This window comes from Gymnoscopelus microlampas, assembly GCF_963454915.1.
Source record: "Gymnoscopelus microlampas genome assembly, chromosome: 6".
Classification (NCBI taxonomy): Eukaryota; Metazoa; Chordata; class Actinopteri; order Myctophiformes; family Myctophidae; genus Gymnoscopelus; species Gymnoscopelus microlampas.
Window position 1 is genome coordinate 40,754,533 of NC_139943.1, and position 27,334 is coordinate 40,781,866.

The 27,334-nt window shown below is 41.9% G+C and overlaps 2 protein-coding genes across 2 annotated transcripts in view; one reads left to right on the forward strand and one right to left on the reverse strand.

The window, feature by feature from the left end:
• fkbp16 (FKBP prolyl isomerase 16) overlaps positions 1–11,152 on the reverse strand; it is a gene marked incomplete at both ends in the record, with an annotated part of 32,060 nt that extends 20,908 nt beyond the window's left edge. The window contains 3 exons of the mRNA XM_084059575.1: positions 9,300–9,388; positions 9,974–10,143; positions 10,699–11,152. Of these exons, the coding sequence (XP_083915701.1) occupies positions 9,300–9,388; positions 9,974–10,143; positions 10,699–11,152 (713 nt within the window). The remainder of the gene's footprint in view (positions 1–9,299; positions 9,389–9,973; positions 10,144–10,698) is intronic.
• Positions 11,153–16,635: 5,483 nt separating this feature from the next.
• LOC311046618 (RNA polymerase II elongation factor ELL) overlaps positions 16,636–27,334 on the forward strand; it is a 31,433-nt gene continuing 20,734 nt past the window's right edge. The window contains exons 1-2 of the mRNA XM_084059060.1: positions 16,636–16,779; positions 19,805–19,852. Coding sequence (XP_083915186.1) covers positions 16,642–16,779; positions 19,805–19,852 — 186 coding nt within the window. The 5' untranslated portion in view covers positions 16,636–16,641. The remainder of the gene's footprint in view (positions 16,780–19,804; positions 19,853–27,334) is intronic.

Below are 27,334 nucleotides of genomic sequence, written 5' to 3' on the forward strand. Positions count from 1 at the left end.
GAAACACGCACGCACGCACGCACACACACACACACACACACACACACACACACACACACACACATACGCACGCAAGCACACACACACACACACACACACACACACACACACACACACACACACACACACACACACACACACACACACACACACACACACACACACACATACACACAAACAAGCACATACTGTATGTGCTTGTACTCACAATACTCACACACACACACACACACACACACAAACACAAACACAGACACACACATACTGTGCACACTCACTCATGAAAATCGTAGTAAGCACTTTACTAGTGCCAGAGAACAAGTTCGAGCTAGTTATTTTCTCCTGTCACTTCTTGTTCTTCAAGTCTTGGGGAGGTGTAACAGAGTAACTCTGCCTATAGCCCAGAAGCCTAATATCACCCTTGCCCTTTGGAAGAGCAGTAGACGTTTGTTTTCCCATGTGGGTGACCTGGGTTTGAATCCAGGTGGTTACATTGGCACAGGACACATCCAGTCTATTTCCTTGTTGTTGGAAGGGATAGAGAGAGAGAGAGGGAGATACCATATTTTTGGCGAAGCCCAAAGTAACCCTCACGCATCATTAGAAATAATCTCATTCATCACATTTCAGAGTTCACTCTCTTTAACATGTTGCCAGGTTGATCTATGGGTGTATTTGTTTGCATGCCTTTCTCTCTTGAGAATGCCACTGTTATCTTAAACAGCTGCATTCCCAGCGGGATATGGGTGTGTCTCAGACACTGCGAGGATAGGCTTCCACACTTGCCGGCCTCCATAACAGTGTCAACAAAGGAATGTAATCTAATGAATCTAAACACAGGTGAACACCACACACTATCCAATATTGCACAGTTGTCACATAACAGAGCAACATAATCTAATTCAATTATGCACACTGTCCAACACAGGCCACTGACTTGATAGGGTTTGCTTTTTAAAAAAGAAAACCCGAAAGGGGAACATTTTCTTAGCCACTTAAGCCCTATATACTTCATCTTCATATGACAAATAGCGAAAATAGCCAAAATAGCAAAAAAGTTCAGAATAGGGACTCCAGGCTTAGTGTGGTTAACATTTTATTTTAATTTTATTATTGTTACGTGATTTTATCAAACATAAATATCAAACATATCAGACAGTCTTAATTTCCCAAAAGGAAATGTATTTAATTCAGTCTGACCAGAAACAGGGATCAAACAGATCCCCAATGGTGATAAACAAGAACGACCAGAGGGGGAGTATCAAAATCAGAGGCATTAATTCCCCCCATAACCCTCAGCAAATCAAACACTGGTAATGACCATCATCCAACAAGGGAAATGTTCAGCCTACATACATTGGCATGAATTGATGTTTCACTTTTCTGAAAACACGCTCTCACTCAACCCTGTGGCTAGTACTGGGCCAGCAAAGTGGGTAGTCGTCAAGGCTTGGGTAGCCATTTGAGTAGGCTCTTCCCCTGGGGCCTACTGCACCCTCCTCCTTCAGTCAAACTTGTTTGTTGTTATTCCTAACTCAGAAACTCACTGTGATAGCCCTGGCCTGTATGGAACACACATGGCTATCAAAGTGACTCCACCATGTCTCGTAGTCGAAAGGTTTAGTGTAGATATGTAATTACATGTTGTTGTGTAGTATTTCATCATAAACACAACTCCCACAAGGCACATTGCTAAAACAGCTGAATTGCATTCTGGGTTCACACTGTCCATCTGGGCTGGGATCATTGAACAATTCGACATATCCCAGTGGCCTAGTAAACAGCACTCCAACATGCGTCACTGAGAAGTTTCACTCCTCTGCCAAGAACAGAAGTCTTTGCCAAAAATGATAGCAGTGCAATACCTTCGCTATGAGGCGCACCAGGCCATGAGTGGCTGTTTATACTATACACAGTATGCCCATGTAGCCTTAAGAGCCTACCATGTTAAAACATAGAAGCCTTTAATTTCGTATGTAGTACATTTCATGAAACGTCAAGACAACACAAAATGTATTCATGATGTGGCTCTTATGTTTGGCCTATTTCCTTTTACTTTTGTGGCCAGTGTGGCCTTGAGACCTAGCAGAATCCAGGTCCACCAAGAGGAAGTGCAGAGGTTATAAATGAGGAAGCTCACAGTGAAAATTAAAAACTGGTTTGACACAGTAACCCAAGTGTACTGTATGATGTTGAAAAGCAAACCCCAGTCTGTGAAAAAGCCTGCGGCCAAACAGCAGTGAGGCCTTCTGAGGTGGTACAGAACATCACGGTGTCCAATCAAATCTAAAATGTTGCTTGGCTATGTCTGCTGCTACGACTGCCTCATGCAAAGCCCTTCCATAACTGTATACAGTTTTATTTTGTACTGTATTACTGCTTCTTAATTCTTTGTATGTGACAACATATTTGGCAAAAAATGAAGGTTTCACGATTTCATGCAGAGCTGTGGCTGCCAACACCCACTGTAGATATATGCTATTCAATGAAATACGTTTACAGGCCAGTAGGCTTGTGCAACTGTACATTTTCTTTATTTTCAATTCAATTAAATTCTTATTCCTTCTCTTTCATCTGTAGTTTTAAGCGCTGATTATTGCCTTCGCCAGGCTCGGAGGCAAAGCCTATGGACACCGCTGGAACGATTGGTGTCAAACTTTGCATGCACACTTTCATTAGGCCAAGGAAGAGACTCCACCTCAAATAAGTTAGTTCAAATCGGCCTCATCATGGTGGAGCTTTACATTTTAGTCTATAATCTATATTTTAGTCCCCATAGTTTCCACCATTTAGCATTTTCTTAAAAACACTTTTTGCCACTAAAGCTCGCTCCCTCGTAGGGGCTACCCTGGACAGGGTGGAGGAGGTGATAAACGTGCATATAGCGAGGAAGCATGGACGCTGTTATGGACAACCACCCCTTCACTTGGAGATCGTGGTAAGGTTTAGCACAGGGGTAATGATAGATTCATCTTCCCCTCGGGGACAACCAATAGACTTAGACAGTCTTTTGTGCCGCCAGCTATGAAGATGTATAACGAGGCACACAATGGTCGCTCAGCTTAACTCAGTAAGCTAAGACTAATTGCTCTGAAACAAGCAGTTCAATGCAGTATGGACACTATTAGACATGCTTACTGTGCATGCTCTTACATTTTCCTTTGTCTTATATTATGCAAGAACTGCCGAGGGTGCATAGCATTCTGTATCGTGTATGTTGCATATTTTATTAAAAATGTTTTGCCAACTTACTGATGGTGTTGTTTGACTGTGATGTGTTTCTATCATGCTGTATCTACAGTACTTTTTTATTGCCCTGTATCTGTATTTTATCTGCTATAGAGGATATGCGCATGCTTAAAGTCAATGGCACATCGAGTGGCAAATCGAGTGGCAAATCGAGTGGCAAAGCAACATGTAAAGTGAGTTTAACATTGTTTAATGTTGTTTAATGCAATCAGATATGACTTTTCTGTTTGGATGCATGGGCTGTCAAGGCCAGAAAGTATTTTTTTGATACTCAGTAGGCATTCCTGCATAACTTCCGGATTTGATGATGATGTCACACGCATATCCTCTATACTGTCTTTGGTGAATTTCCCTCGCAGGATCAATAAAGGTCTATCTTATCTCCCTTAGCCCTATCTTAACTAACAGAGGAATAGCACAGGGCCAGAGCAGTACATCTTAATGTGTGTGCTGTGGCTCCCCATTTAGAATTGGTCAGTTTCCGTAGGATGTTGTTTGGGGAGCTGACTTTCAATTTGGTGTTTTTGATGTGTTAATTGAAAAAGAGGGTGCGGTCCAGGGTTACGCCAAGGTAAACAGGGTTGGTGCAGTTCTCAAGTGGTTTTCCAGACCATTTGATGTTAAGAGGTTGGTCCGCCCAGTGTCCTAACACTGGGCGGACGGGACTGACACAGTCCATACTCCGTACATACTCCGTACATACTCCGTCCATACTCCATTTTGGTGCAGTACTACTGTGATTGTTTTGAACTGAATTCTGGGTATTGCAGTTCTTACAGACAACAGAGCTGCCAGAGGTGTCGCCAAAAATACTACTACAGTGTACGTTCATTTGTAAGGGTAATCTTATGATCACCCCTAACCTAATCTCTCAAGACTGAATCTGCTAACAGCAGATTCTGTCAGCACTACTGCCCTAGGGTACGGACACACTGGACTTTGAGTCTGCCTTTGTGGCCGTCTTTTTGCACTGCTTTTCAAAGGGAATGGAGCGGTTTGTTGCACTAAGCTTGCGCAGGTTTCCGTGTGTTGCGAACACCTTGTGTTTATGCGTTCGATGCGCCAGGGTGCTTCCAATAGAGAAAAAGTATATTTGAATGAGATAAATGCGCGAGACAGTTGCTGCTTTGTCCAATCGGATGAGTCGAAGAGGGACCGGCCTGGCAACGTCAAGACCGAAGGCGCAGCAAGCTACTCCGTTTCTTAGACTGCTCTGGTTGCACAACCTGCGTTTATCATCCTGCAGCCATAGTTTGGTGTGACCGTACCCTTGAACATGTAATGTTGTTGTTAGTAGGAATAAACACAGGAGCATCCGGAAGGAAGTGGACTGAAAAAGGGGGGGAGTCAAACCTCCCCTTTTTGTGTTAAACAGTTCCTGTTTCACACAAAAAAAGGAGGTTGTACCCCCAGAGGCAAAAACAAAGACTTTTTTCCTTCTTTTTTCCGAAAGGCTTCCCAGATTACCCCTAACCTGAGGTAACTTTCTGTGTTGCCTGTCTGTCTTAATTTTTATTTTATTTTTTTACCTCGAGTGGATCTCAAAACAACATTTAATAAGAAGGAGTTAATAAAGATGCTGAGTTCAGTTGTTTAAGTGCATGTACCAATAACAAGGTTATACAATTAGGGTCTATATTCCCCTGGTTACGCATTGTTTCTGGCACAAGTCATGTGGTTGACAGTGTCTATTCATATTGTTTATGTTGGCGTTGTTGAGGGTTGAGGAGGTGGTCCCAGCATAAACCCAGCATAAACCCTCTAGCCGCATCTCAGACTATATGGGGTTGACGCATGCTTATTGCGTCAGAAACAGACAGTATGACAGAGAAGTGTTCCTTACAGCCGATTTAGTCACAACCACCTTACCGCTGTGTCGGTTCTAATCAATCAGATAAATTGTGGTTCCTGACGATTTCTTCCCCTCAGGGGGTTCTATTAGCTATGTACTCACATTATTCATATTTAGCTAAATCCACATCCACAGCATGTATCAGATGTAATAGTTAGTGGGCCCATCACCTGTGGTGGACAGTAACGAAGTACATTTACTTGATTACTGTACAGTATCTACAAACACTAGTATCTGTACTAGTTTTTTGACTCCACTACATGGGTAACACAACATTGGCGACACAACACATCGCAATGCAACGCGTTGTGAGCTTGTAGATCAACTATTTTAACTATCATTTATATTTTTGTGCATGCATTGATATTAAGACTAGGTACATTGTTTTGTACTTTTGAATACTTATGTATTTTTACCAATTACTTTTGAATACTAATACTAATTAAAAACAAGTACTCCACTACTTTAACAACTTGACAGAGCAATTTTCACTTAGTATAGTATAGTATAGTAGTATAGTATAGTAATATTTGACCCGGAGCTATACTTTGACTTTGCGAACTGAGGTTGAGTACTTTGTCGACCACTAGTACTAGTGCAGTGATGAATCAACCAGGTCGTCTAACGGGTATTGTGTACTGCTCAGACAAGTAACTGTGAAATGCCGTTAGAAGACACACTGTGGCTGCTTGCTACAGGCGACTGACAGAGTTCAATCATTGTATCCGTCAGAGAAGAAGGAGAGTGTAATGAAATTCCTCCTTCTCGACTCTCTGTCATTTAAATGGCACAGACACCCGATGCTTGTCAACTTGTCTCTGACAAGAGACATGTCATTTAAATCAGTGGTTTTCAAATGTTTTCATGTCAAGGACCGCTACTGTAAATTGATATTTATTTGGTTGCCGACTGCCATCTGAAAATATTCTTTGCTAGGGACCCCCATAAGAGATGTTGCAAAGTTGTTAAAATCTTTACGATTTTTCGAAAACAGCAAATCTACAAGATCGCAAAGTGTCGCACCATTTGTTGTGATGTAGATTGGCTATTTTTGATTAGCTTAAGTATAAATATGGTTAAAGTAGTTAAACTGATTTTAATGCAACATTAACCTCAAGGACCCCTGGGGGTCACTGGACCACACTTTAAGACACATATTTACATAGATTTACTTACGTACGCACTTTACTAATTTAGATAGCCACAATATTTTCCCAGCTCACTTTCAAATGTTTCTTTGCCTTTTTGGGGGGGATCTGATAGATCTTCCCTGGATGTTTGCAACATGCTGCAATGCAAACACCAAATCATTATCACATTTATATTTATTAGAGAGATATTTAATTTCAACATTACCTTATAATGTTGCAGTTGTAATTGTTTTGAGTAAAGTATTTTGTACCTAGAGTACAACTATGGGAACAAACAACCTCAGTGTGTCGCTAGCCTTTATATAGCTGGCATGGTGCCCAGATTGTCTACCTTAGGGGCAAGGTTAAATTTGACTCCACGGTATACAACCCTAATCAACTGCATCAAAACAATCATTAACTGAGCTCCTGCTGTTTCTCTCTCTCTCTCTCTCTCTCTCTCTCTCTCTCTCTCTCTCTCTCTCTCTCTCTCTCTACACACACACACACACACGCACACGCACATGCACACACGCACACACACACTCTGTGACTCACCACAAGGCCACAGAGATTTCTTCTTCTACTCACACCTCCCACCTAAATCACCCATCAGCACCTCTCTCACTCCATCTCTCTCTCTCTCTCTCTCTCTCTCTCTCTCTACCCCCCCCCCCCCCCCCACACACACACACACACACACACACACCCAACCAGATTTAACAACCACTGTGACCTCTCTGGAGCACCATAATACAAACAAGACCTCACACGCACGCACATTGCACGCATGCACACTACATAGTAGACCCCAAGACCACAAAGAACCACACACATCACACTGGCCCTGACGAAAAAACAGAAGACCACAAAGAAACAAGTACACACATATGACGTGCTCAAAATACTCTGGTGTCTGTCTTGGGGCATCAGATGTTGTATACATTCCGGGATGTAAAGTATGACTTCTAAAGTTAGTGCTGGGGAATTATGCTTTCATGTTGTACACACAAGCATGCAGGCTAAAGCCTAATTCATACTTTGTCCTACCATGAAAATAAACAATTTTCAAGCGAGAATAACCAACACCAGGCATTAGTTATTTTTGGTGAGCAATGCTCAGTGAGCAAAGTATGAATGAGGCTAAAGTGGCATAATGTAGGGTAAACATGCTTCTGGGCACCTTGGAATGACCGATATTTAATTCATTCTGTGTATTCTATACATGGATCACCCTGTGGTTGCTGCGAAGCGGTTGGTTGGCATCTCCACTGCTTCTACATTTCCACCACTTGTGGTCAAATAAAACTCAGCCTTTTATAGCTCACAACGCATCGCAACGTGTTATGAGCTTGCAGATCAGTTATTTTTGCTACTTTTGCGTGACACTATTGTACGACAAAGTAGGGCATTAATTTACGAAAACAAACATTAGAAGTTGAAATATGGAGATATAAGGTTTCTGCCCGACAGCAACGATGTCTGGGTGCAAGTGACTTGTTTGGCTACAGATGTCCAGACTCCAGATGTAATTGTTTATGATGCATCAGTTGATCCGGAAATGTACGTGACTGAACCGCACTTGTCCTCAAAGGACCAGTCTTTAGTGCTGGCACTAATCCTGGCATTGGTGAAAGTCTGAATAACAAAATAACAAATATAATGTACATTTGATCTATAACAATATCTTATGTAATAATTGGAGAACGTCTGTGCAATAAAATTATTTATGATCACAACAAATTATGATGCATGTTCTATCATCTATGTTGGGTGGAAGCCATTATGTCTATCTGTTACTTTCCGGAATCAAATTCAAAAGTATCAAAAATAGCAGATCTACTAGCGCAAAACGCATCGCTTCACGCCGAGTTTCAAGCTTGCAGATCTGCTATTTTTGATACTTTTGTGTGACGTTGTAGTATGATCACATAGGGCATTAATTTACGAAAAAACACAAAAAGCTAAAATATGGAGATGAGAGGTTTTTGCCTGACAGCAACGATATGACATGGCAACCCCTAAAAACTAGCTGACCAATCCTTTTTATACAGTGGAAAACTGAAATCTCATCCTCACAATGTGTTCATGTTATCTCCAGGTGAGCACAAAATAGAAAACACTAGAACACATTTTTGGGTAGCAACAAACCAGACTCCTTTCTGTTTACACTGCCTCTTTTAATGGCACCGGCGTTATAAACCTAAGCCATTGGCTGTAATATGAGCACTGGGCTGGGAGGTGTTGGCCCCTGGCCACCTCTGAATGGTGTTAGGGGGGAGGCCATCTGCTCCTGTTTATGGTTCATTAACCCTGCTACTGAAGATAACCAGGCTGCCCCCACAGCAACAGGTACAAAAGCCCTGGGCCTCTTACAGAGTGATGATAGATGAGAGATACTTTTTTAAATCAGGGTGATAAATGAGCAAATCTGGAATTCTTGTTTAATCCATTAAGACCTGAGGCCGATTCTACAAATGTCTTCTAAATCCTAACAGTTTTTTGAAAAAACTTATGTTTCTAACTTGCTATAATATCAGTGGTTCTCAAACTTTTTCATGTCAAGGACCTAGCAAAGATTTGAGTTAAAAATGTTTCCTTAAAAAATTGTTAATAATAATATATACATATAAATATTCAAAGATTTGCAAAAAGATTCACGATTTTTCAAAAAATGCAGATCTACAACTCAGTGCTGCGCTATGAGCTTGTATAAAGATCAACAGGACCACGATGGAAATAAGCTTTTGGCTTTCTTGTGTCTATCCTTTTGACTATTCCCTGTGTACATTGTTTTGTTAAGTGCATATTGTCAATAATCAATCAATCAATCAATCAATCAATCAATATATATGCTATTTTTGAATGGCCAAAGTATAAAATAATGGTTTAAGTGGTTACATAGATGCTTTCCTGGTTTGAATTGGATAAGCATCCTCCCCAGGCTTGTAACATCATAAACAGTCCTCAGATTTACAAACTGGTAGATATTATGCCAAAGCCACTGTTGCTGGATGGATGGTTCCATGCCACAGTGTTTTGCGAAGGTAAGTGGTAAGCATCCCTACCTTCCAAGATGTCCATAAGCAAACTGTGAATCTGCCAGCAGTAATGCAATCTCATCCCTCTGCATAGATATGGTACACTCCTCCAGGGCCTGCAGGTTTTGAACAGCATGGCATCACTCACTACTCAGTGGACATTGTTGTATTTGCACCCAGTTATTGAACAGCGGTCTCATTCTCTGCATGTTGAATCCAAACTTGCCCTGTACATTTTGCTGTTGGTATAGTGTATCTATACACATAATTTAGCTCACCTTTAATTATAAAGAGCTTACGACATGTCATTCTTATATTGTTGCTGTTGGCCCGGAAACCTTGTACTGTATGTCCAAAACCGTACCTTTTCAAGATTTGAAAGAAAATGGATCCAATGTAGTTATTTTTAGGTACACACTCTCGTGCCATTGGTAAAATATTTATAAAACACACAGACAAACCTGACCACTTTCAACCTGGCATCCCTATTTCGGTCATATCATTATAGGCTTGTAGATCGGCTACTTTCACAATTTTTTGTAATGTTTTTCAAATAATAATGAATAAGTAACAATTTTGGACATACAAGGTTTCCGCTCGACTGCGACAGTACTCACTTAATTGATTTATTTAGCCAGACACAGGTGAGCTGGAGGAACCTGCTCAGCTGTTGAGAAGGTTGAGAGGTTAAAAGCCCTCACCTGATTTACGTCTCCATCTCCTATGACAAAGACCAGCTTGCAGTCTCTCTCCACCACAGTGCGGTCCTCCACCACACCTTGCATTTTTACAGTGACCTCCTGACCCCAGGCGGGGTGCAAGGCATCTGGAAGCCCAGGCTTCAGCACCTTCTTCCTTAACAGCCGCTCATCTGGATGAGGAGCAGGAAAGTCATGTTGTGGAAACAATGTCAATCTGTTAACAAATCGTTTGTTTGTTGGTGGTTGTTGTTGTTGTTGTTGTTGTTGTCTTGCAGATCTGAGACGACCACTGAAAGTGTCTGCTACTGTCTTGGTTCTAATGTCAAATAGCGATTTAACCTCTTAAGCCCCTATATACTTTGTTGTATGACAAATAGCAAAAATAGCTACAATCTACAAGCTTTGCGTCGCAACACATTGTGAGCCTGTTAATCTGCTACTTTTCCTGTTTTGGAAAATTTACGAAAGTTTCTGAAAATTGTTGACACATTTTGAAAGATGTTTTAAATTGTTTGGACTTTTACATACTACATTTTTTCTTTTTTGTTTAACATTTTTTTTAAATGTGCCCAATGTACCCAAAATGTGCCCAATGTAAACTCCATTGCTGAGCAAATAGACACGTGCACATACCAAAATGTGTATACAGTATTAATGTATCCCGCTTCCAGGTACAACATGCATAAATGATGTATAGCATACATATTTGTGTATCACAGGCTTACCTGTGATGTCCTCCCAGTTTTCTGTCACGAACAGCTCCTCAAATGTAGAGGAAGTCCACTCTTCTGTCTCATACTCTGGGAACAGATTCTCCACGGAGCTGTCCCTTTCCTCATCCCCAACCACTGCTATAGATGGGTCAACAAATCGGACTGTCTTCCAACTGTTTCTCTTCTCAAGCGTCTTCCCATCCTCGCGAGGAAGGCCAAGGGAGCTCATATTCCCAGTGCATTCACTCCCTCCACATTGTCTCTCAGGTTCGTCCTCCTTGTTCCCGTGTGCCTCCTCGTGCCCCTGTACGGACTCATAAGTATGCTCTTTCACTGTTCCGTTGTCTTTGTCAGCAGGCCCAGAAATGGCCTCCCTCACCTCAGCCTCTGCAGACTCCCCAACGGGCTCCTTAGTTTCTTCACAACATGCGTCGGTCTCCATTTCACCATCGGGAGCAAGAGGCATCATCCGAGGAAGCCTCCCAGAGGGATGATCCTTCTTCTCCAAACTATCTCTTATGAACGTGTTGGTTGGTAGTTTGGTTGTAAATGAAATCGTTACCCCTGCTGTTTAATTAAAAACCCCAAAGTATCTTCATCCGTAAAAGACACCATGTGATATTAATAAAATAAAAAAGAGCATCCAGTCCACGTGGTGTTTGATTAAATCCACCTTCCAAATGTATCCCTAAATACAAGCTTCATCTACAATTAGTTTGAAGCTTGGTCTAGCCTTGGAGAGTGCAGAGTTGCTGCACTTTGACCTCCTCTCTGCTCCTCGGCAAATATCCTACTTAGCCTCCATTGCGACCCAGGAAAGGAATGGGAGCGATGAGAAAATGACCAATGTAAAGAAATTGTACGGCGCGACGAAGCACTCTCAGTCAGCAGGCTTGTGGGGAGGTAATCTGCAGGATTAGAAGAGCAAAACCAAATCTGCAGTCTGTAAGCTTCTTAATGAGTTCATCGCACTGACCCATAATGCAGTTTACCAATAAGATCTCAGGAGCTGCAGTCTCTACTCTCTTTTGCTTAATGTATATGCTGTTGTGTGATTTTTGTTTGTAGTTTGACCATGTCACTCTGTGAGTGCGTCAGCGAATCCACAAGTCTCATAGAACAACAGTGGTGACCTGCTGACCCCTGAGTTGTCGTCCACCAGATTACCCAGTTACATTTACTTTTCTTGAGTATTAATACTTAAGTAAACTATTTTTTGTGTGTTCTTTCTTTCTTTTTTGGTAAGCTTATGGCTTTCACTTCACTACATTTCAAATAGAAATATTGTACTTTTGACTCCACTACATTTCTAGGAAGGACTCTTGGGACCCAAACGTACAAAAATATATTATGAATGAATTACTTAAGCCCTATTTCAAGTATAGGCCGATAATCAATCTATTAGCTCACATGGGTTGCAGCGCGACGCGTCACATATGCACATTCTCTGAGTTACAAATGCATACAAATGCATAAATTAACACTGAGGCTTTTACTGTGTAAGAGGATTTTAATATACTAAGCAAAAGCAATGCACTTTCATTCACGTAATCCCTTTGCATGTTAAAAGTAACAACAACAGATGTTGAAGATTGTATATTATTATGCATGGTATTTACGCAGCATGGTCTAATTGAACAATATTCCAACAAACAGGTTTGTCAAGGCTTGCGACATATTGGTTGGTTGGGACTGGTGAGCAGGCAGGCCTCAGTCTGTTTGTGGTTTCTCACTGTTAGCTGTGAATATTTCATTTGAAAGATTTAGAACAAATAACAAAGAAGGACCCTCATAAACACCTTTAGAAATGTTGTATAGCATACTTGTTTGTGTAAGTATCTGCAAACTCATCTCTTTGTTTATAAACTACTAAAATCATGTTAATTGTTCATGGTATTTTGGTGCGTGCGTGCGTGCGTGCGTGTGCACACAAACATGCATGTGCTTGCATGTGTGTTATTATATGCAGATTATTTGTCCTTCTAGGTTGTAGTAGTGTATTTGACTTGCAGATAGACATGGAGCTTTTAGAAACATTCTCCCTCCCTATCTTAGTCAATTGCACAGTTTGCACAATACAAATCACTGCCTATGTTGTCTTAAACGTCCAATATTACAGATTTATATAGTGATTTCCTAATACTCAAAGTCACTTTACAAAAAATATAGAAAAATAAACTTAAAAGAGAAATACATTTGAATGTGACACAATCAGTACAGTAGACTGGGATTTGAGATTATACTGCATATTTGGGCCTTGTCATTAGGAGGATGTGAGGCATTTTAAAAAGTTCTAATTCAGTTTTCAATGAAAGACTTTGTAAACTCTCTGCAGTAGATGAAACAAGGACCTCAACAATAGTTGAAAAAATATATTTCTTTAATAGCCAAATACACATTTAGAAAGTATTAAAACAATATAATAATTAAAAACCAATATGGTCTCCAGTCCCACAGTGTCCCTCAGTGCTGCTTTCTTTTTGCTATCATTAAATCACTCTCTGTTATTGCCTGCGGCAGGCCGGCGACTATGTTTTCACCCCTGTCCGTCTGTGTGTGTGTCCGTGTGTATGCCTTTTTCTCCCAAATTTAGTCATTATGCCAATTCATTCCGCCCCACACACATTTATGTGTTGTCAGTTGTCACTGCTGTTGTATCCTTCTGATCACCTGCCAGTGAGGAGCCCCCAACGGGAGGACATCCTACTCCTCCAGCCCAACACTCCCTGCTGACAGATGCCACCGCAGTCCATAGCAGTATGTGCAGGGCGCCAGTTGGCCTAGCGGTCCAGGCGCATACCACATAATATGTATAGACTCTAATGCAGCCTGACGGCGTGTCGCGGGAGGATTTAAACCTCCAACCTCTGTGGTGGTGGGCAAGCACTTTACCACTGCTACCTGAGTGCACAGTCTATATCTCTATTTTAAAGAGTAGTTTTCCCAAAACAAATCTTATTTTCTATCAATTACACGCCCCACGAAGCCTTAATTCATGTTGATTTTTTCAGAGAATATAAGTAATTTTTTTGGGTGAACTACTGTGTTTCTGATTACATCACCAGGAGGACATAAATGAGGATATAACTATACTTCCAGGGACAAATAAGTTGCGCAGTGGTTTGAATAGTGTTGGTGGGTGGGGGGGTTGTGTTATCATTCCTGCATACATTATTAAGGCATTGCAAGACATTGTAAAGACACCAGTCTTCATGTTTCAAATCAATGTCAGATCAATTAATCTTCATTTGGCCAAGCGTAAAAAACTAAGTAAATGTGAAGAATATACAAAGAACACGCCGAAAAGAGAGATATTATGTCACTGTAAATGGGGACAACTTCATAATAGGATGGAAAATAAGAGCTATAACACAACACGTTTTCACCTGCATGAGCAGAATAAAGTTAAACATTAAAAATGGATGATGTATTATCTCAATTAAATATGATAATGGCCTGAAGCAATAAAAAGAATTGCTGGGACATACTTTGTTGTCTTCAAAGACTACAATGTTCAGCATCAACTGAAGAATTGCAGACCTGAAAATGATTTAGGCACTTGTTAGCGGTGCCAACCGCTCTACGTTTGACTCTGTCTGCGTGTCCGTCCGGGGATGAGCACGGCAAAGAAGCAACACATACAAACACACGCACACACACACACACGGACTTGGAGATTGCCTATGCCATCTCTCCTCTCATTGGCCACACGTGCCACTGGTTATCAAAGAGGGGTCCAGGGACCCCCAGCGTATGTTATGTCCGTCCGCCCGTATGAGCACGGGATTTTAAACAGCTATAACTCCAGTTTGCAGCATGCCACCAAGTCCAAATTTGGTATGTGGACGTAGACCACCAATAGGGACGAGCATGAAATGCTGAAGTTATAAAAGAGGTGTCCAGGGACCCCCAGCGTATGTTATGTCCGTCCGCCCGTATGAGCACGGGATGAGCATGGGATTTTAAACAGCTATAACTCCAGTTTGCAGGATGCCACCAAGTCTAAATTTGGTATGTGGACTTAGACCACCAATACGGGACGAGCATGAATTGCTGAAGCCCCGCCCCCTCTGTCTTCCCATTGGCTGGCCTTTAAACAGCCATAACTCAAGTTCGCAGCATGCTACGGAGTACAAATTTTGTACATGGACTAAAACCACCAATAGGGACGAACTGTAATTACTTAAGCCCCGCCCCCTATGTCTGCCCATTGGCTGGGCTTTAAACAGCCATCATTCCAGTTTGCAGCATGCTACCAAGTACAAATTTGGTAAGTGGACTCAGACCACCAATAGGGACGAACTGAAATGAGTTACGCCCCGCCCCAAAGGCACCGCTTCCTTCACACAGGGTATGATTTTTTTTTTAAGCTCTTGACATTCATCCTCATGCAAAGCCAAGCTTGATAGTAGATTAATTGTACACAGATTGAGTAATTGTTTATTAAACCAAAATTTCCATACTAGTTTTCAATTCACTTTAATGTTATTTAAATGCTAACAACAACAACCTGTTATTTATTTTACCATATGTTTTCTTTTATCAACAATACTTAATACTGAATTATGATTACTGACCAAATCTCTGTGAAAATGCTTGTACTGTTTACACCATAGTTAAATGAAAGTCATCATATTGACATATGTTAAAACTCTCCATTATTGAGACAGACAGCTCTTTAATCCAAAGCCAAAGCATCTTGTCTGTGAGGGGATTAAGACTTAATTAACCCACATTTGATAGTTTGCATCATTGTCTCATCCACTTCATCTGTTTAAATAGTTCTAATCCTGAAATTTGTTTCAAATTTGCTATTATACATATTTCTTACTCGTGAATGAGAATATTTTCCCACCATAATTGGATGACAAATGGCAAAATGTGTGTGTGTGTGTGTGTGTGTGTGTGTGTGTGTGTGTGTGTGTGTGTGTGTGTGTGTGTGTGTGTGTGTGTGTGTGTGTGTGTGTGTGTGTGTGCGTGTGCGTGTGTGTGCGTGCGTGCGTGCGTGACCGGACATTAAATAGGACACATTAAATATTCATGTGAAATAACAGACGTGTCATGAAATATATATATTGTTTCAATACCTAATAGATAAACATATATTGTTTATCTATTAGGTCTTTAAACTTTTGAATGAACAACACATGTCTAGTTAACACATATTGTGCTTCTACAAATGAGTCGCTCTATGACAGTGGTTCTCAATGTGGGGTCCAGCCCAGGGACCCTCAGGCTTCCTTTGGGGGGTTCCAAATGGACCCTTAAAAGTCTGTAACTCTGAGAGTGTACAAATGGAATTTGTACACTCTCAGAGTCATGGGGGTCCTTGAAATTAAAAGGTTTGAGAACCACTGACCTATGACACAAGATTAGTTACTAATAAAAAAGGCCATGATAAAATGCAAAACTTTGTGGCTAGCACGCGAGTGTGGTGTGTGTGTGTGTGTGTGTGTGTGTGTGTGTGTGTGTGTGTGTGTGTGTGTGTGTGTGTGTGTGTGTGTGTGTGTGTGTGTGTGTGTCTGTCTGAATGAATGAATGAATATTTGAATGAATGAATATTTTATGTCCGGACAATTTCCTGACCAATCCCACATGGGATTATCAGACACATCAATTAAATCAAAAAGAAAAACATAAACATTCCAGTGTATATTAAGCCAGCAACTCATAATACAAACTGATTTTGAAGACACATACAGTATACTACATTCATATAGACCTGCAGTGCACACAGCTATATGAAGTAAAGAGAAATGAAAGTTCATCTATTATAAGTAATTTATTAAAATGTGTGTGCGTGTGCTCTCGCGCATACATGCGTGCGTGCGTGTGACGTGTCAGAACAACGCTGTGTGCGTGTGCAACACGCACGTACGGCACCAGTAACTCCGCCCACAGGTCCTCGTGACGTTTCACGGAGAATGTCGCCAACAACTCCCTTCAGTAGTAGAGATGGCAGCGCTGAGGCAGGAGCATCGCTATGGACTCAGCTGTGGGAAAATCAACAAAAACAGCCCGAATAAGACCCTCTACCACGTGAAGCTCACTGACACTGCGATCCGCACGCTGGAAGCCTATCAGAACCTCAAGGTAAAGGCAACAGAATGTGACTGCGGTTCGTTTGAAGACTTGTTTTTGTTTAGATCATAATCTAAAATTGTGAGAACTGTAAAAAAGGAGAAAGAAAAAGATATGTATTTTCAAAAATAGCAGATCTGCAAGCTAAGCGACGCGTTGTGAGGTTGTAGATCTGTTATTTTCAAAGATATTTTTGAAACATTTTTAACAACACAAATCTGATACGCGGGGTCCCTGGCACACAAACAAAATTGGAAAACGGGACACTTCTATATCTTGAAAAGTTCCGATCCGTTGAAATACTCAGCACCGTTTGAACTAAAGTGTCGCCCAGAATAACGTGGTGGTCTTGTTATATGTAGGCTAATATATTCATCTTGTCTGAGACAGTTATACACAGGACGGGACGTCAGGGGGAGCTTGATTTATTATCATAGTCTATGATGAATGAACGGAATTTGTTAAAGTTGCCTTGATAAAATCTTATTTTGATCTTAAATAGATGTAGAGTATTCGAATTAATGCTTAAATAGCCCATTTATATATAGAGCAAATACAAATAAAACGTAGGCTATTCAAGTTCGTATAAGAAGTGTTTATGATTTTACTCTCGACATTAATAAAGCCTGAAACAGTCACTCGTGATCTGATGCCTAGTTTGCCTACAGTAGTTTATTATAAGCTATCGGCGAAAAATATTGTCAGTCATTATAGGCTCACCCGTCAGGTAATGAATGTCTACTACAGAGGCTATGGAATCACTTTGGATATTCTATGTAGACAAACTCTGTTTATTTTTTCTGAACTATTTTGCGTGTCAGCAACAATACTCCCACAGTTGTTGTTAAATCCTACTTTTGTGAGTCTTCTCTGACAGTCACTAAAGCCTATAAATATCCCCCTACAGTTTAGTTGCTTTAAATGTCAGCAGCTGTACCACAGAGAATGGGAGCTGTGGACCAGTGTTGCCAGGTTTTGAGAGAGAAATAAGCAACCAGGTCTAGGCAAACAAGCTCAAGAGAAGAAACTATGCTACAGCCCTTTAAACCTAGAGCCCTTTAAACCTATTTGAAAATTCCGTTGTGAGCTTGTAGATCTGCACATCTTGTATGGGGTCTGCAGGAAAATACATATTGGCTATTCATTTGAGGTCCTTGACATGAAAATGTTTGTGAACCACTGGTTTAAACAACCCCAAAATAAGCAACTACACTTTAGAAACAAGCAACAAACCAAAAAAAACGCAACCCGCAACTACCAATATATTTACAAGCACCTTCACAGAAAAACAAGCCTAAAGTACCTTATAATAAGCAGACATGGCAACCCTGAATGGGAGCTGTGGACATGGGTTCGGTAGTTTACAGTCTACAGCCCAACAGAACTCTGGTTGCTTATTGGGTGGTGTGGGGCACACTACAGCAAGTTGTTGCTGGGCTCTTGTCAGTGTTGCCAGGTTTTGTGAGAGAAATAAGAAACCAGGTCTATGGAAACAAGCCAAAGAGAAGTGACTACATAGGCCACATGAGCACTTTAAACCATGCATCGGCTATTTAAAAAAAAAACTCTTGCAATAAAATGTGTAATATTTGGGATGTTTTTGAAACATTCTAACAACACAAATGCTCCCTGGCTCAAAGCATTTTCATGAAAATATTTGAGAACCACTGGTTTAAATAATAATACAAAAAATTGGAAGCAAGCCTAAATAAGCAAGTACACTTGCCCAAACAAGCCCAAAAAAACGCAACCACCAATTTTTACAAGCAACTTTACTACACAGAAAGTAGCTTATAATAAGTGGACTTGGCAACCCTGACAGCAAGTTGTTGCTGGGCTCTTGTGCATTGTTTTTGCCCTTTAGCCCGCCCAGTTCCAACGCTCATTGGTCCGTCAGGCAGGGTAAAACTTCTGTGCTGTTTTGCTCCAATCAGGGTGCTAGACAACTTCCTCCAGGCCAAAACACAGGATAGGTTACCCCACTGAATTATTCATCCTCCTCACTAGGCAAACCCTGGGGTACAATTGTCAAGGGCTACCAAATAAGAAGTTATCAGCATGAATGTTTCGGTGTTTCTGTTTCATCGATAAGTTTCCGCCACAAACATGGCTTTTAAAAATGTACAAATGGATCCAAATTCAAATGCTTAGGAGGAAATGCCTTGGGTCCATCACCGCTGTCACTTGCAGATAATAGGCCTTATCTCTCAACCACTCTCTGACCTCAAAAGTAGACAATACATTTTTAAAACGATATTTCGGCTTTGTCAACAGATGAAAGATATTTCGGTCTTCAGATGAAAGAAAGACGTTCTTTTTCGATCACAATCTCAAACCAGGCACATTATGTTGCCACTGTTATATAAGGAATTTGGTATTTTCAGTTTCAGCTTTACAAAGGAGGGAACACAGGTTTCAACCAGCCACTGTACAGGGCTTATAGAAAGTACTTGTTTACACAGATATAATTGGTCCTAGAATTAGCTTAGGCTGCCCTTTGGGATCTGTTGCAACCTTTACCCGTTTCAACGGGAAATAAACAGAAAAATGGAGGAGGGGGTTTGGCTTTGTAACCCCCCCCCCCCCCCCCCCCCACACACACACACACACACACACACACACACACACACACACACACACACACACACACACACACACACACACACACCTTGAACTGACAGCAAGGTTTTCTGCAAGATTGATTGAATGAATCAGATTCCACTGAACAATGGTGCCTGAACAAAAATTATTACCTATAACTATGACACTGAGCCATTAGGGCAATGCCTGATTGAAAATGTCAGTTAATGTGATGTTTGGCTTTTACAAGGGGTATTATACTGAGCTGGTGTTGTCAGAATAAACTATGTTGTGCTTACCTTACAGTCTAGGGCTCTTATTTTATCTAACGTATTATCAATTAAAAACTGTCTACAACATATTAACTGCCTATCTGATTGACAAACACTCTTCTACCATATTACAAATCCAAATCCATTAATGTTAAATGTTAACCAATTTCTCTCTCTCTCCGCAGGGATCACTACCAAATCAGCCAGCAATTTGCTTCAAGGGGAGCCAGGGGGTAAGATGAATGTGTTTTTCATGCTCTTCCTAAGGCAGAAATTGAATGCTTTAATTAGTTCTGATTTGGTGTGTGCAGAGCACTCATGACTGTCCCTCTACAATTTTCATTTGATTTTTAAGGCATCTGATAGGCAGCTGCGTATATCTGATGTTAAGCCCTTGAGGCCTGCCTTGTGAGACTGCAAATGTTGTGATATCGTGGAGTTCTTCTCATGTTATATAGTTATATGCTATATAAGTGAAAAGCCTCAACAATCCGCACAGGGAATTTGGTTATTGTAAATGCATGTGTGATTATTTTCTCAGTACCCTCGACCATGAGTAGTGCAGGTTTTTCCTGGGGTGCAGTGGGGTAGGGAGGCTGTAGTACATGGTTTGCTCAACCTGGATGCTTAGCATCAAATATCCTTGATTGTGAACATAAGGAGGGGGACATAATCTACAAAAACACTTGGCAGTAAAATGGAGAGGACATTCCTGTGAATTGCCAGTGAAGAAAGATGCCTGTGTCCAGCCAGATTAGCCCAGCCACTACTACACCCTCCCCAGCTCAAGCCCTGCTAGGCTATCGCACATTTGCCACACAATTGGCCCTGTCTAAAAGGAGCTGCTCTAATCCCTGCAAGAGCCGATTGCACCGACGAAAGTGACTTTGCGCTGTGCAAAAGTGCTGGCCCTGTGTGCTAACATGGGCCCTGGAAGCCCTGGTAGTCAGGGTACATTATACCCCCAGGCCACTGGCCAGGTTACTGGGTCAGGCTTGCAACTGGGCAGGCTTTGTTCAGAGAGGGGGAGGTGTGGTGGTAAGTGAGGTGGCGAGCCACAGGGATCTCCCATGTCCCCGTGCTTGTTGTCTCAGTACAGTCATGAAAGATCTGAAACACAGGAAATGATGGGTTTATTTTCCCCACATATCTTGACAGTGCTGATGAGCATACAGGAACCAAATGTGTTCCAAACAGTCGGACCTGCGAAATGGGCGATGCATATTATGCTTATGAACGATTGCCGACTTTCAGTTAAACAGCATTATGTCTGTACAATTTAAGTATGCTTTAATCATTGAATAGGATTTGGTGATTATATCTTGGCTGGCACATTACATATTCAAATTGCTATGTGGAATTCAAGCATGCCCCTCCCTCACACACAAACACACCCATCCACCCCCTGTGTGTGACAATGGTCCCTGGGCTGGACGGCTGGGCTTTAATGAGATAGTTGCAGCCGTTGGTGGGGGAAAGCAGACTTAGCCGTTGGTTGGGGGAGGATGCTGGTGAACGTGGTAGTATGGAGAGCAACTAACATAACGGACATCAAGTCTGTACTTGTGTCAAAGTTGGAGGGCCCCTGTACTATACTTGGACAAAAAAAAGGTGGAGGCATTCCCCAGCATTTTATTCTCATGCAATTCTAAAGTGCTTATTTGTTAGAAAACAAACTTGGAGGGGGTCTGCATACCCCCCCCCCCCCCCCCCCCCCCTTCAAACAGTATGAGGTCAAATGCAGTGCCGAGCGGCCTGCTGATCATGGACAAGTGGCGGTTATAGAGCCGACAATAAAGGCCATCAAAAAGCCACACTCGGGTCCTCTGATTTTTTATATCCCGTCACATTTCCTGTGTGGAGGCACCTCCGGAGCCATGAAGCCAAAGGCGTCCCTCAAACTGCTCTCTTGGCACTGCTCCAGGACTCAACGTTGTCAGAGGCCAGTGCTCCAATCGAGAAATAGCATACTGAGGTTTTCAGCTGGGTTTTTTTTTTTGACTCGGACCTTGCAATTCACGCTACTCCTGTAAATTGTGAGTTTGTAATCAAAAACTATAGGCAATGCCCCCTGGCCTCCCTCTGGAACCAGTGTTGAAGGAAGGAAAGTGTAAAAAACAACAACAAAGGTTTACTCAGTTGTAGCATGCGTACAATCCCTCAAGGCAAAAGCTGAATTCAAAGTCTGCATGTTTACACTGCAAGAATATCTTGAATCAGTGAATAGGACAACCGATCCAGGGTCCCTAAGCAGGTCACATGAACATTGAACTTAATTTTGACTTGCACATGACTGACAGTCAGGAAATAAATGCCAATTAGAACATCTTAGATACTGTGTATAATACCCCCCTTTCACACATACACATACATACTTGTGCACGCACGCACACACACACACACACACACACACACACACACACACACACACACACACACACACACACACACGCACGCACACGCACGCACACGCACACGCACACACATACACATTTACTAATTTAACCAGAATATTGGATTCAAAAGGACATTGGAGAAAAGTGATCATTAATTAGTTAGGCTGCGCAGGAAAAGAGAAGACATCCCGGCGGTACAAGTTGAAAGTGAGATGAGAGGGTGATGCAACTGTAAAGAAATAAGAGAAGGAAAGATAAATCATTTTCACTATTCATATAAGCTGCCAGTTGAAAAAAAAGCAGGTCTGCATTACTTTGAAATCATCACCAGGGACTGAGAAATATATTCGGTGCAGGTTTAGAGTTCCCATGGCCAGGAATTTCACATGCTGCTGCTTATTTTCCTTAAGGGCTGGCAACACATACTGTAGTCCTTGCTGGCATGTTCTATATCCATTTAGTAATAAATTAATTTCATAGTACTTCTTATACGTAGAACCAAGCAACAGGAAACATTTATAAGCATTAAAATAACCAGGTAACAATTTACATCATTTTTTCTTATTTAAAAAAATATATATATTGTCACATGAATATATTGCCCAGTTTTAGGGGATATTCTCCTGTAAAGAGAGATTGGTTATGACATTTGTATTTTATTGTAAAAATCTGTTGAGATATTTCTTTTGAGTTATTGACTATTTGACCTTTAAATAATCACATAATAACAAGCAACCTGCACTTTGTTATTGTGGCTGGCTTGAGACGATTCTTTTGATTAATATCACTGCTGTGTTAATGATTTGACAATGGAGTCACTTCTTCTTCCATTCATCAATAGTGAATTGCAATGTTCCAAGCCAATGAAAGGATGTTTCTCTGTCTGTGTCCTTGTCTATATTTATATGCACAGCTGCTGGGTTAAGGCAGTGGTGCTTCAGAGGCGGGGGAATGTAGCAGCCCTTTTAGAGATTATTCTCATGAGGACTGTGAAGGCTCGGCTTCCCGTGCCCTCCCCCTCCCCCTGCCTGCCCCCCTGATTATTGTGCCATTTCACCCCGTGCCTTGGCTGAATCCTTGGGAGACATCAGGACCTCTATCTTACACATGGCTGCTTTTGGTCTAACCCCCATCATCACAGCGCTTTGCCTCCCACTGAAAATAAGCTTTTGCCATGCCCGTGTGTGTGTGTGTGTGTGTGTGTGTGTGTGTGTGTGTGTGTGTGTGTGTGTGTGTGTGTGTGTGTGTGTGTGTGTGTGTGTGTGTGTGTGTGTGTGTGTGTGTGTGTGTGTGTGTGTGTGTGTGTTTTTGCACATGCACACCCACCAGGGTGGGATTTTTTCCTTCTTCTGGAAGCTTATTAGAATAACAATAAAAGGAATGCGGTCAGAGAGCAGTCGTCTTCCAGTGTGTGTGGGGAGAGTTGTCCCACGTGTGTCTGAAAGGGCACACGCCACTCTATTCATCCAGATGTGTCAAGCGAGGCAAAAGTCCCGGTGTGCCCTGCCCATCTGAGGCCCACTGTTTTCACGGAAGGGCAGTTTGGCTGCAGGATTTTTTAGATCGCCTTATTTTAGGAACAGACCTCATGAGATCCTGAAGCCGGGGCAAAAGTGCTCTGAAGTCAGCTCCTCTGTCATTATGGCATACTGTAGTTTCAAACAAGGACTTGCCATGGATATTATTGTGACGACCAGGGCACTTAAAGCCAATTTTACACTTACAGGAAGTGTAGACAAAGTGTGTAGACAAAGCAAAGTGTTGTAGATGATCAGAATTAAAATAATGTCATAATGTCGTTATGAAGCGTTCATAGAGGTTGTATTCTTGGGACTGCCAGTATAATGGTCATCCCTGTTGAAGTGCACTTGAGTAAGACACAGACTCCCCTACCTGTCCCAGGGATTCCATTACAATAAGAAACCAGCACAACTATTCAGGCTAAATTCTGTCTGCCAACCAGGAAGTTGAGACCTTAAAACATTGAGGTGGTGGTAAGGAGGTTTAGTAAACAACCTGTGATACTGGATTATGTGTCATTCAATGGAAGGTGTCTGTGACCTTAAAAGAAGAGTGCAAATATGCTCTGCTGGCGGTGGCTCTGAAGAAGTCTTCCTGCAACATTGATTCTTTCCGGTATTAAAAACTCAGCATAACAGGATACAAGCAACATTGGCACTGCAAATAAACAGGAGTATATGGACATGTGGTCAGATAGATAGATAGATAGATAGATAGATAGATAGATAGATAGATGGATGTATATACATTATTGATTGCCTAACAGTACAAATACGATTCTCAATCTATCATTTCAAATCAAAGATCGAAATGCACTGATGATTGGGATCACAATTAATCGTGACCAAAGAATAGCGATTCGATCAAAGGCCCCTGTCTATTCTCACCAATTGTGTGTGTTATGTGTTTGACCATGTGAGCATTCAGAGTTTGTTATTGAGCAGGGCTTATCTCCTTCCTCTGTGTGCCTTGGACGTACACGTCACTTCCTGGTGCATGTTTTGGATTTGGTCTGGTTCCTCTTGAGTTTGCCTGTAAGTTCATCAGCTTTGGATATGTTTTCCGATACACAATATGTGAATTGTTAAAGGATTACAGACGGCCAGGGCCAGTAATGGTAAAGTATATTGCCAGTAAAGTATAGCACAATGTTCCCAAGTGGATCAGGATCACTGCATTGCAAACGACTTGGAATTACAGAGAAAAAGTGTTGTTATCTCAGCTTTATTTTTGTCTGCTGAAGTAGTCTCCATGCAAAGACATCGATGACAATTTTTGGAAAATGTAATACAAACAATAGTAATAAAGTAAAAAAAAGAAAATAAAAGATAGTGTTTTAGAATGGCATGTCTCAGTTTACAATGGAAATCCTCACATGTTCCTTCTCTCAATATACTGTTACCAATGCTATGCAAATGAGAACAGAAGGGTGTTTTGTTTTAGTCTTGCAGGATCTAAGGGTTTCCCCACATCCATTGATTTTGATGGCAGTTTTTGAAAAGGCTTTGAATATGTTGAGATGATAAGAGAAAGCACTGGTTCATACTGCTCTGCTTGAGTCTGCTATCATCTGTTGTTTAACTTGTTTTAACATGGGGGACATTTAAAACATGACCAGAAAGTGGGTGTCTCCATGTTCAGCAGAGAGGGAGTCACCCCTTGGAGGGGAGATGGGGGAGGCTGGAGAGTGTTTGTGGAGGTTGACAGATTAGCCCCGGCTCCTTGGAGAAGACTGATCTTGCTTGGCATGAGAGGCAATACCTTGGGGGATGCTCGACAATTGCCCATCCCCACATCCCCACACTGCTCCCGTCAAAAAATACCCAACCCCCAACCTCTGCTTCCCCTGTCTCCCAGTCCCAACCCCCATCAATGGGTTGGATAGACTTTATCACATCCACCCTCACTAAAAGCATGATTTAGAGCCAAAGAGGCGATCTCACATATGTGTTCACAACAAATGAGTCACTGTGGAATCATAGATCACATTGTAAACAGTGGTGGGGATAATGAATAGCCATAATTAATGTAGCCGTGTGTCTCCCTGAGGCACTGGTTGTCGACATCACGTTCATCTGCCCCTGTCACTGAAATGTTGCCTTCCTTTCGATTGACACTTGTGTGCTTTTTATTGACAGAATAATGGCTCAGTGTGTGGAGTCCATTAGAGAAATTACAGCGTCACGTCCCTCTGTGCTTGCCGTGGCGACTTCCAACTCTCAAATAACATAATATACCAACATGTTTGGGAGGTCAGATGCAATAACATAACAACATGTTTTGGGGGATAGATACATACACTGCCCCCCCCCCCCTCCCTTCATTGCTGAGTCGCTTAGCAATGTTTAGCACATTCCAGGGAGAGGATTGTGAAGGGGCTATCCCTCCCTCATGCACAGGCTTGAGGGAGGCATTAACACCCCCCCCACCCCACCCCCACCCAATCAACACGCTGCCACTGCCACACTGTTCATGAATAATCCAGGCGGGCCGATGGACCTGCTGCGCTCAGCTCTGCGGGGGGAAAGACACTAGAAACAAAAGATGGACATCACAGCCAGTGCTGTGCTGGGCTGAGATGAGAAGACAATGGCAGCTGCACTGTAAAAGCCTGAGGAATGATTTAACTCTGAGAGTGTAAAATGGATCAGTTTGTGGTAATTCTTTACACACACAGGGTTAAATTAACAGTCAGAATTTCACAGTGCAGTGTCAGTACAGACACAGCCTTCAGAGTAAATCACATATCCAGGCGCCTGCTCCCATCGCAGAGCTGCCACGCCAAATACCAGAGCCGGGAACTCTGCCTCCTCACTCACGTTTGCAGAGCAAAAAAAAGACAAAAAAGGGTGAGAGATAGAAAGGCCAGCCTCTCATCTTTCCTGGCAAATGTGTTTTGCCAACCTGCTGCAGAAGAAAAGAGAAAAGTAGATCTACTAAAAGATATCTATCTCCTTTTAGTGAAAACATTTCCCCCCAAATCTCACACCAAACAGGAGTCATACTGTAAGAAAGTACTGTTTCAATCAATCAATCAAAGAGTAGATTCAGCGCTTTCGTGGGGGTTGGAAGTTGAACGTGGAGTTCAAGTTTTCCATGGACATCACCGAAAGTGCCCTTTGTCCACGTCCCACGGTGGGAGCCCCCCGCTGCCAAGTTTTTCCGTTCCAGTCCAGTTCACACCTTACAACAGCCTGAAAGTATTTGACATCTCCAAACACACACGGGGCTGAGGGCAGCAGATGTGGCTGGGCTCGGGCCACAGAGGTGGTTATTGTATCTGCCATGGCGCTCTGTGGGGGGCACTGCAGCCATGGTGCTGCTGACGACTGCCATTTGACTGGGATGAGCACTTTACAGTGTGCAATTATTATTGTAATTCATCTTTGTTATTTTTATTTACTGTTATTGCTATTACTGTTTACTGCTATTTGCTATTTTGTCTTGTTGCTGCAATTTCAAGGTCCCAAAACCCAATCATTTCACCCTGGTATAGCTGTGCATGGGATGTAAATTCAATCTCAAATCTTGATTAGTTTGACTCATATGATGCTACTGTACTGTACTGACAGTACTGTTATTCCTGCACCCTTTTTGCTGTATCTCATTCTTGACCACTTTGAACCTAGCATCCCTGTCATCCCATCCATGTCATTATAGGCTAGATTATTTTTTCCGAAATAGCAAAAATAGCAGATCTACAAGCTCACAACACGTCACATCGGGATGCAAGGTGGGCTTGTAAATCGCCTATTTCACTATTATATAGTGCTTAAATGTTTAAGACAATTCATTGAC